This window comes from Triticum urartu, chromosome 7, assembly GCF_003073215.2.
Source record: "Triticum urartu cultivar G1812 chromosome 7, Tu2.1, whole genome shotgun sequence".
NCBI classification, from domain to species: Eukaryota; Viridiplantae; Streptophyta; class Magnoliopsida; order Poales; family Poaceae; genus Triticum; species Triticum urartu.
Window position 1 is genome coordinate 73,342,864 of NC_053028.1, and position 11,185 is coordinate 73,354,048.

The 11,185-nt window shown below is 43.3% G+C and overlaps 1 protein-coding gene across 1 annotated transcript; it reads right to left on the reverse strand.

The window, feature by feature from the left end:
* Window positions 1-2,158: 2,158 nt before the first annotated feature.
* Window positions 2,159-9,888, reverse strand: LOC125520318 (ABC transporter C family member 10-like). Its single transcript, XM_048685212.1, has 13 exons — window positions 9,528-9,888; window positions 8,949-9,014; window positions 6,821-8,853; window positions 6,209-6,529; window positions 6,028-6,114; window positions 5,321-5,914; window positions 5,064-5,228; window positions 4,624-4,918; window positions 4,008-4,222; window positions 3,611-3,916; window positions 3,323-3,386; window positions 2,859-3,098; window positions 2,159-2,769 (listed from the first exon to the last, which is right to left on the reverse strand). The coding sequence occupies exons 2-13, from the start codon at window positions 8,962-8,964 to the stop codon at window positions 2,660-2,662; spliced, it is 4,446 nt and encodes a 1,481-aa protein (XP_048541169.1). The 5' UTR covers window positions 8,965-9,014; window positions 9,528-9,888; the 3' UTR covers window positions 2,159-2,659.
* Window positions 9,889-11,185: the final 1,297 nt, after the last annotated feature.

An 11,185-nucleotide genomic window follows, 5' to 3' on the forward strand; every position in this document is an offset into this window, starting at 1 on the left:
TGTTTTCTTCCACACATGCATGCATGGTTGACGGAGAGCGACTTAATTCAAAAAGCATCACCTCAGCCTGAATGGAGTCAACAGAACCATATCCCAAAGAAAAAGAGGAAAAGGAGAAAAAAAACAGAACCATCCATATGATCTCAAAATTTCTGATAGTGGTAGAGGGCAAAATAATTTCCGGAAATTACTGAAAGATGGCACCATATTTTCTTCAGACCTCAAATGGATAAATCCCTCTGAGGTATATGTCAAGAGATTACTATATATGGTCTTTTCTCTTGTCGAGGAACCATCAATAAACACACACCATCAAGGATCTCTTCTAAATGTTTCCGTTTGATGTGTATGACCAGTACTCATTGACCAGCTCGCGGATAAGAGATCCTTCAGTTTCCATGAGCTGCCTTTGGCCCATGCTCCAGCTCGACCCGTCTTCAGCAACTATATGGCAAGATCTTGATTATTACAATGAAGAGCAAAAGCTCTAATCTGCACCATTGGTCTGTCTCAAAAATTGTAATCTTGTTGGGGGGTGTTCGAAGCACAACCTGGAAGCTTTGATGCTTGGGATTTGCTTTTTCTGGAAACAAGGAACCACCCCTAATCACCCATGTTGAAGGACAAACAATTTCGATTGGGCAGAGGAAGTGCACATCGCTCAAGTGCTGCCTTTGGCAATTGTTACGCTGCATCTCGTACCCCTTCCGTATCGGTTTGCAAATTCGGTGAAGCAAAATGCGCTCTTTGTATTGGTTTACTCAAATATCTCGAGAAGCAAGAGTCTGCATTATGGACTGTTCCACCCAACAAAGAACCTACATATATGGATTGTGTGGTGGTGGAAAAACTGCCGCTTGCGCATATATACACTGTTCATTCCCCTGCCACCAAAAGAGCTCATCAGGTCATCATATTGCCATGATCATTTGCATTACTATGGCATGGTAGATCATCATGCTTTTGTGTTCCATGGAAATGCAGTTTTCACTACCGGAATCGCCACTTCACCAATGTCAAAAAGAAAACACTAAGCTCTGAAATCAGAGTCAGTTGAGAGCTCGCTCCATGGCAAAAACTGCATGATAAAACACGAAAAATGCGGGTCCAGATCTCCCATATCCGAATCACAGTTATGTACCCTGTATCCACACAATGTGTGCGCCATCCCGATTAAGAAGACGGCACATCAACCACTGCTCTCAACATAAACGAACCTGGGCTGAAAGCTGGCCTTGAGATCTGGATTTGGTTTTGCTCTGAAGCTGATTGTGTTAAGGGGTAAGTATATTTTTCGTGTTCGAACTCTTCTGAAAGTTGAGAAATCGTCCCTCAACTTCAAAACCATCAAAAATCAGTCCCTCAACTATTTAAACCATATGCTTTTCGTCCCTTATAACGCTTAAGGTGGTTTTACTGTGACGTGGACCCTGTTTTGACTGGAACTGGCCACGTGGACTGGTTTTGACTGTTTGTGCATGAGTATGTGTGTGCGCGTGTGTACAAGTGAGAACAAGAGAAAAGGAAAATGTTTGCACTGAATATAGCTTAACAAAATCTGAATATAACTGAAAATAGTTTGGACATTTCAGAGCATTGTACTGAATTTATTTAGTTGAACATAGTCTGACAAAGTACTGAATGGGAAAGGGAAATAGTACTGAATATAGCTTACAATCAACGACAAACATGAACTCTCACATGGTCTGACACAAGAACAGACAGCAGCAAAACAAGCACTAGTCTGGTAGTTTTGCTGGCACTTTCTTTGCTCTTTTATTTCCACCAACTTGGGAACTTGCCGGGCCTGAGGTAACATTGACAGTAAAGGATGAACTGGGCTCAACCAGCAACCGCGGGCCTCAATCACCACCGCCCATGAGGGAATCGTCGTCGCAGCCGCTGCCTAAATCGCCGCCACCGCCCAGAACTGGTCGTGCTCAAGGTCGCCGCAGCCGTGCCCTAGCAGCCACCACCACAACCACTGTGCTCAGCCAGCAACCACCGCGCCTCAGTAGGGGCAGCACAACAAAAGTTGTGAAAAATACACTGTACTTTATAGTAGTAGCAGCAGTAGGGGCAGCACAACAAACAACAAACAACAACGACAAATGCACTAATTGCCCTTTTCGATCCGAAACAGGCACGTGATCAACAATTCAACATCAAGCTTTCCTTCTTCAATTATTAATCAGATCATATCAAAATTTTCCACTAGATTTTCCCTAATTTAGTTTTGTCCAAACATGCATGCATGGTTGATGCCTGGATTAAATCGTAAAGCATCACCTCAGCCTGAATGGGGTCAACATAACCATATTATTTCGCAATAAGAAAAACAGAACCATATTTGAAAGAAAAGGAGAACAGAACCGGCACCGGCACCGCCTAGCTAGGTATGCTTTTCTGTTCCGTTCAGCCTTGGTGCTTTTGAAGAGTGGCGATACTGAACAAACATAGGCTAAACCATATGTAGCTCGAACTTTCAGGTAGCTGTAGAGAGCAAAAAAATTCCGGGAAATGACTGAAAGATGGCACCGTATTTTCTTCAGATCTCTAGTAGATGAATCCCTCTGAGGTATGTCAAGAGATTAAACTATATATGGTGTTTTCTCTTGTCGAGGCAGCAGCACCAAACACACACCGTCAAGAATCTCTTCTAAATGTTTCCGTTTGATGTGTATGACCAGTACTCGTTCACCAGCTCGCGGAAGAGAGATCCTTCAGTTTCCATGAGCTTCGAGGGTTTGTCATACTCTGCTACTTTCCCTGGAAATGAATGTAGCTCATTAGTGTCGATTATGGACTATAGAACTCTGTGCTGCGGAACCAATAAGTTGGCAATAAGAGGAACATACCATCACTCATTGCAAGTACCATGTCGCAGTCCATGACTGTGGGTATACGGTGGGCGACCGTAATGACGGTGCAATGTTTGAATTCTGTCCGGATCGTTTTCTGAAGGACGGCATCTGTTGTGTTGTCTATAGAGGCAGTGGCTTCATCAAGGACCAAGATACGACACCTTTTCAAAAGTGTGCGGCCCAAACAAAAGAGCTGCCTTTGGCCCATGCTCCAGTTCGACCCGTCTTCCGCAACTGTATGGCAAGATCTTGATTAGTACAATGAAGAACAAAACTCCAGACGTCATGCTATCCGATTGATCCAACTCATATGCCTAGGACTACCAGCAGTTTGACAAATTTAGTGGCAGATGTATTATGAGACCCCTATTTTGAGTTCTGACATTGACTACTTGACTAGAGCGTAATTTATGCTTGCCTAATTTGCTAGGGCAATAAAATAAATAATAGAATCGTACCAAGTGAATCCAATCCCTGTTTCTTCTCCTGGACAGCTTCAAGAAGTTGACATTTGTCAAGAACCTGCAACATAAATAGAGAAAGGTAACCAATTTAGTGATTTCTTTCAAGATATATGTACGCCATAAACAGAGAAAGGTAGTCATCTGACATGCCCCTAGATCCGTTTACTCATCCCAATTTGATAAGGTGCTGAACTTTCTAACATCAAAGTGCCTTCATCATAATCCTATCTGATCAATGGGTAAGACAAGAAAAGGCAACATAGATATCTGTGTACATCTTACCTCCCATATTTGCTGATCTGAGAATTGCCCAAGAGGATCTAGATTGTATCTTACTGTACCCTGAAAAAGTGTTGGATCTTGTGGAATGATGCCCAAACGTGAACGCAGGTCATGTAAGCCTATTGTACTGATGTCCACGGAGTCTATAATTATTTTCCCTTCAGCAGGTTCAACGAGGCGAAACAACGCACCAATTAAAGTTGTCTTGCCACTTCCTGTTCGACCAACAATACCAATCTTATCTCTACCTTGAAACTTGCAACTGATACCGTGTAGTACAAGGGGTGCATCTTCCCTGTACCTAATCTGTCAAACGAAAATCAATAGCGTACGTTTGTTAGTGTTTCTAAAGGATGTGCCTAGTCAGACATACATGTATATATTAATATTTGATTACCTTCAGATCTTTAAGCTCCACACTGCCAACTTGGGGCCAATCTGGTGCTGGTCGGTTTTCTTCAATAACTTCTGGTGCTTCACTCGGAATGTCCATGTACTGGTTCACCCGTTCCACAGATATTATTTTATTTGCGAGGTCACATTGCTTTTGTATGGTGTTAACAAAGGAATTATTTAGGGAAAGGCCATAGGACAGTGCCATTCCAATAAAACCTGCCCAAGTATATAAAGTAATTAGTTTTCTGATGGGAATGTTGATTTCTTTATAACCTGGTGGTGGATATTAGATAAGTATATTTGCAATGACTTTGGCACATAGAAATTGGGCATAGTGTTACTAGCTCCATTCTACAAAGAAAGCATGCTTTCGCAGCAAAAGCTAAAATTTCATAACACCTAATATCAGGACCTATGAAAACATAGATAAAAGGTTCTTTGCACTGCGTATAATGATTTACTGCAAATCAGATGCATGCAGGAATCAATCGTCATAGAACTTGTAAGCTAACATAAGTTTTCAGACCGGGGGTGTTTTCCTTGAAAGAAAAAAACCATAAGCTTGTCAAGCCCTTGAAACAATTATGTGATGGTTGTACTTACAATAAGCTACTTACCAGGGCTAAAAGTTCCTGCAGGAAGAAGAGCCATGACAAAGGCAGAAGAAGAAAGAACCACAGCACCCATTATTTCCAGACGTTCAATCAACCATTCAGTTGCTGCAAAATTAAAGAAGTATGGACCAGCATTCTTGTCAACTAGCTCCAAATTCTTAGCAAAGAAACGATCTTCCTCCTCAAAGGCGCGTATTGTTATAGCCCCTGAGATCGATTCACCTAAGTGATTTGCTAGAGCAGACTTGGTGGTTCCGTTGATCCGCATCAATTCCTTAGCTGAGGCTAAATAGTACCTCTGCGTGAACAAACATAGCAATTCTCAGTCAAATGGAAATTGCGAAATGAAGAGAGTAACTAATTCACCTCTAGGATGGAAATAGCAACGAAATAACCAAAGAAATGGGATTTAGCCAGACAGAAAAAAGAGCCACACCAATCACCTGCAACTGAATTACCAAAACTATCATCGGCAGTGCTACAAACAGAACTTGCCATACAACAACAGCCAATACCCCCACATTGCTATATGCGTTTAAGCAGGAACTGAGGCTAAACATGAATGCAAATGGAATATCAAGGTCAACGATACTCAAATCTGAAGAGACCTGCAGGTTGGGGGAGAGGGGGTTAATTCATCATTACAAAACGTAGGAATGTAAAACATAATTATAGCTGTTGCTTGTTCCAGAATTTTTACCCGGCTAAGAATCCTTCCTTGAGGAGTAGAATCAAAAAAGGACATAGGTGCACGGAACAATGAATTGAGTAACTGGGTAAATAAGGATCTTGAAGTTTGGACGCCAAGAACAACGACAAATAAACATCTCGATAGCACAAAGATCATTGTGCAAACTCCAATACCAACGTACACAGAAATTAACTTCAGTGTACTAACATGAGGATTTTGGACATTGGCAGCCATCCATGAATTCTGGGATATTTGCCCAGCTAAGAAAACTATGTGAGACATAACAGAAAGAGAGGCATACAAGAAGCCTTTATTCTGGCGCAGGTAAAGCATATAAGGCTTAAGACCTGTATCCCCTGATTCTCTTTCCTCTTTCTTGATCAGTTGATCTACTGGTGATGGCCCCACAGACTCTATGTATCTGTTTACATGAATTCCATCTGTCTCCTTTGTTGGTATTTCCTTTGCTCCGTGGGGAGCACTGTTAGGATCTTGAACACCAACAGTATCTTTATGTGCATTTACAAGGTACTTGAATTCTTGGCAATCTGCCAATAAATCTTGATAAGGTGCAGACCGAATAACCTCCCCATCTGACATTAACTGCCAACAAATATCACTAGTTTTAGTGGAAATCGACAAAAAAAATACAGCTCGCTACAAATAAATATAAATCATAGTGGCATATAAATCATGAGAGAGAGAGAGAGAGAGACCAGAATGGAGTCAAATACAGGTAGAAAATCCACTTGGTGGGTCACCAAAAGAACAGTCTTGTCTGATAGAACACCCATGACATAATCCTGTCACACAAGTTACATTAAAGGTTATTCGGTCAAAACAGTTCGTAATAAACAAGGAATACAATCTGAGTCTGCTGATAAGGTAGGCTCTTACATTAAAGAGGCTTGTTGCTGTATGGGCATCAACAGCACTGAAAGGGTCATCAAGAAGATATATGTCTGCATTCTGGTATAGTGCACGAGCAAGCTGAACACGCTGCTTCTGACCACCACTTAGATTTACTCCTCTCTCCCCAATTTGTGTGCGGTCGCCGAATGGCAGCATTTCAAGGTCCTTGACCAATGAGCATCTCTCAATTGTTTCTTGGTATATTTGTCTGTCCATCAAAGATCCGAAGAGGATATTATCCTGTACAGTTCCTGTTTGGATCCATGCAGTCTGAGAAACATATGCTATTTTCCCACAGACTTCAATCTGAAATATGTACATAAAGGTTAAAAAATAGTGCATGAATTTTACAATAATAAAAGAGGATATTAATTAACACAATTTTTTTTGTTGATGATCCGAAATAAGAACATTATGAATTTATGATAACAATAAATTGCAGGAGCAACCAATTTTTTTAGTGCATGAGAAAACCCAAAAGGGATAACTAAAGAACATCATGTATTTGAGATAACAAAAGTATGTCATAACCTAACAATTTTGGCAGACATTTGATTTTGTAGTTAGAAGAAAAATGAAGATAATCAAAAAGCATACCGTGCCTTCAGTTTTGGGGACCTCTCCAAGTACAGAAGCCAAAAGCGTTGACTTTCCTGATCCTACCTCTCCACAAATTGCAACCTTTTCTCCAGCTTTCACCACCAGATTTATATTGTTTAGAGTTGGTTTTGATGGATTCTCATCCCAGGAGAAACTGCATGAGTTCATCGCTATTGGGTAATCGATGCCCGCACGGTATTTCTTCCTAACTTGTCCATTCAGCTCAGGTGCATCAAGAAACTTTGATATGCGAGTGAAACCAACCTTAGCTTGTATCAGCACTGCAATAACATCCGGTATTGTCCTAACTGGGTCTTGCACGAGACGCAGAGTTGCCACAGTGGTGAAGACGTTGCTAGCATCAAGAGGAATTTTGAAAAGATAGCATGTTAGAAAGGTTGCTGCCGAAACTAAAACAGGTGATGACCAGAACAGGAAACTGTTGTACGCCCTCCTAAGCAGGAATGCTGACAACCACTTATACTCAACCTCCCTCAATCCCTCGATGACCTTCTTGAAGTGACCTTCCCATGAATAAAGTTTCAAGATCTTCATATGAACTAATGACTCAGACATGGCTTTCAATCTCACATCTTGAGCTTCCATAAGCTTACTCTGAAATTTGTGTTGCAGCTTGGCCACCGGAGCATTACCGATTACAGTGATAATGATGACAGCCAATGATGAGACTGCTGCAGCACCAACTGCATTGTACAGAATTGCCAGAGCAATGCAAAGTTGAAGACTTGTTGTCCATGTTTGGTGAAACCAGTACGGGAATTCCCCAATCCGGTAGGCATCGACAGTCACATAGTTCATAATTTGTCCAGAAGAGTGCTTCATTTTTGCAGAGTTTGATAGCTTCTGTTGCTTCTTATAAATAGCTGCTGACAGGAATGACCTCACCTGGAGTCCTAACCTCCGAGTGCGGAAAAACCACTGCCTCTGCGACAAAGATTCACAGCATTTGCAAACAAACATTGTCGCAGCCAGCACAAAGCCTTCATATTTAAAGGTCCCTTTGCCAACTGATACATTGATGAATGCCTTGAGAAGCAATGGGCCTGTAGATAAGGTGAGCACCTTGAGCAAAGCAAAGAAACCTGAGACTATGATCTCACGCTTGTGGCAAGAAACAATAGTCCACAAGATTGATGGTGTGGCATGTGACTGCGACTGCTTGCTATTCAGCTTCTCCAAGAACATCAAGTACTGGTTATGTGCTCGGTCTGTGGTTTGTAAAAGTGGCATATCTTTGTCCTCAAGAGGCTTCTTATAACCCATCTTCATCAAATGGTTCAACCACCAAAATGACATCTTGCTGAAAAAACCAGCTTTAGCAAAAGAAGTCACCTGAGTGTCAGAATCAGCTATCTGATCATCTGCCTCGGTGTTCAGGGGCTGGTATAAAGCTTTTCCTGTTGCCTGGTAATCGTCTTCATCATGGCTGCGCCGAACGCCATAAAGTAGGAAGAGAAATGCAGCTGGTAGGGACAGAACATCCAAACAGGCCTTAATGGTGACTGCCTTATCTGCAACAATGCCAACAACCGAGGAACAGCATATGAATGCTGCGTACAGGGCCACCAGAATCGACCAAACTGGAACAAATGAAGCTCCGAGAAACCAAGGCCTGACGCTGAAAGCAAAGCTGGAAAGGACCAAACTGAATCCTTGAGATAATGTCACAAGCCACCAGTGTGGCAGGTAAACAGAAGCATCCTGACTGAAGATGCTTCCCAGCATCGACAGTCCTAGGCCAAGATAAACCAGCCCCAGGATGCCACTGAAGACCACTGCAGCCAACTGCAGTGGTGAGCCGACTGCGACGAGCCCCTGAGCAGACGCTCCACTCTTCGGGATTTTGATAACCAGCTGGAGTGAGAGCGCGAGTACGAGCAGCAAGGCGATGCCAGTCGCCGCCAGATGATTCGTGCAAGTGGAAGAGTCGAATACTTCCTTGAAGGCACATGAAAGTACATCTTGGTTGGAGCATACTGGACCCCCACACAAGTTCATCATCCAAGAACCTGATGAAATGGCAAGTATTAGAGTGAGATTCCCAGCTTGTTTCCAAAATGATGTGCTAGTTATGTAACAAGAGAAAGGTGAAGCGAGGACAAACTTGTGAGGGAACCCATTTATGTGATCTTGGTTACACCGCCAAGTTGATCAGTTTCCCCTTCCGGCCCTGCAGCGACAAATGAAACAATTGTTTGCTGAACAAAGTGACAGGGAACAGCATTAAACGAGAAGTGTTGTTTTCTGAACAAACGAGAACAGATACTAGAACAATTTGTCCTGGAGCAAGATCATAGTTGTTTGTATGTACCCACTTATATTCCCAAGCCCACGCAAGACCAAGATTAATGTGCGGCATTTTTAATAAAAAGAAAAAAGAAAAATCAAGGAACCCCAAAGCCGCACTGTTCTTCATGACCACCGTCAGAAGTTCAGAACAAGATGATGAACTGTACGCAGGAGTGGCCATCAGCTGCGTTCCCTCACGAATCGCCATGGAAAGGTAGATCAGTCGGGACGACGCTCGATTACCATTCACCAAACACGGAAGAGAAAATTCCCTTCCGCATTGACCCGCATTTCTTTTTCTCCTCCAAAACTTTTGCAGGCTCAAAAGTTTTCCCCTTTTACTTCCCTGACTCAGTTCCTCATTGACAAGGTGGGCAATGGTGGCGGCACTCACCTGTGTAGCGGCTATGGCGGCGGCCTCCTCGCCGTGGTCGCTGACCGCGAGCTCCTCGGCGTATTGACGGGCGGCAGGCCACTCACTCGCAGCTCCTGGGCTCGGCGGGCCGCGGGCCTTTTCATTGGAGGCCGGAGGTGGGTGGGTGGGAGTTGCGGCGCTTGATGACAGAAGGAAGGACGGAGGTAGGAGCCGCCGCGCTAGATGACAGGGGCGGGGCGCGCGCAATCGTCACTGCTCGCGTCGTGGCGGCCCGCCGGCAAGCCGCCGGTACCCGGCTGTGGCTGTCGGGCGTGCCGTGCCCCGCATCGCTTCTCCTCCGCCGGCAGTGAGACTGGTAACAACCGTACACGTGGATGGTGGACTGTAACGAGTGGCAGGACAAAGAACACAAGAGTAATAGTAGTAGAAAATTATAACCATATTCTAATATAGACCATCTAGCGATGACTCCAAGCACTAGAGCAAGTTGAAGGTGCATGTCGTCATTGCCCCTCCCATGTTAGAACCGGGCAAGACTCGTTGTAGTAGACAATCGGGAAGTCGTCGTGCTATTGCCTCAAAATACCAGCGCACCCGAACAACAAACGTCGATGATGAAGATAAGAGTGGATTGGAAGGATCCAAGTTGTAGACACATGAACGCAGACGAATGAAGACCAGATCCAAGCAATCAAGACAAACACCGATCGAATCCCGCAAGATCTGTCTGAGACACACCTCTACACGCCCTCCGACATCGCCCGAACAGAGGTTAGACAGGAGAATCTTATTCCATCTTCAAGGAGACATCCCCGCCTTGTCTTGCTAAGCAGGACACAACACTAGTGCAAAAATGTCTAGCTATGGCGTGCCAAAATTGCCTTTATTGACGCAGGGCTCCAACCCCATCAATATGGCGCCAATGAAATATTTTACTGGTAACGCTGGCACAAACGTCAGCAATATTGTGAGTGCTGATGACGTGCCACGTGTATAACACCAGCAATATGCTCGTGTTAGCTATGGCGTTAAGTGTGTTCTAACGCTAGTAATTAGATTTTTCGCTAATAAAAAAATTATACCCAAAAATTTAAACCAGTATATATATGCAACCATTTAAACTTACGTTCAGCTTCACAAAAGTTAGTATTTCTAGCGATAACTCCACAAACAGTACTAGACTAGCTAGTAGCAAAAATGATCAACTTCGATCACAGTATATCTCCAAACTACCTAAGCATGCATTACATCTCTCTCTGAAGAATTAACTTCATCTCACATAACTTGTTCCTATTACTCTGCCCCTCCTTTTTGTAATGGACTTTCACCATCTTCGGTTGCATCCTCTCGTCCTTCAGAAGCTATATGTCTATATTCAGCTCATCAATCTCGGCGACCAGTTTATCTTTTTGGTCGTTGAGTTTCAGTATCTTATCATAGAAATCCGCATTCTCATCGATAATCTGATCTCTCTCATTCCACAGGGAGCCATTAAACTCCCTGAGGGCCTTCACTGTATTCTCACGTGACGCGACACGTTCGCGGTTGAGTATGTACATGTCACATGGCTGTTGTTCGACGGGTGCTGGAGAAAGGTTTCGTACGTACTTCTAGCAAGTCAATTATTTGAAATCATCAATTATGATTTGTAATGCTCATGGATGTTTTATAATCTT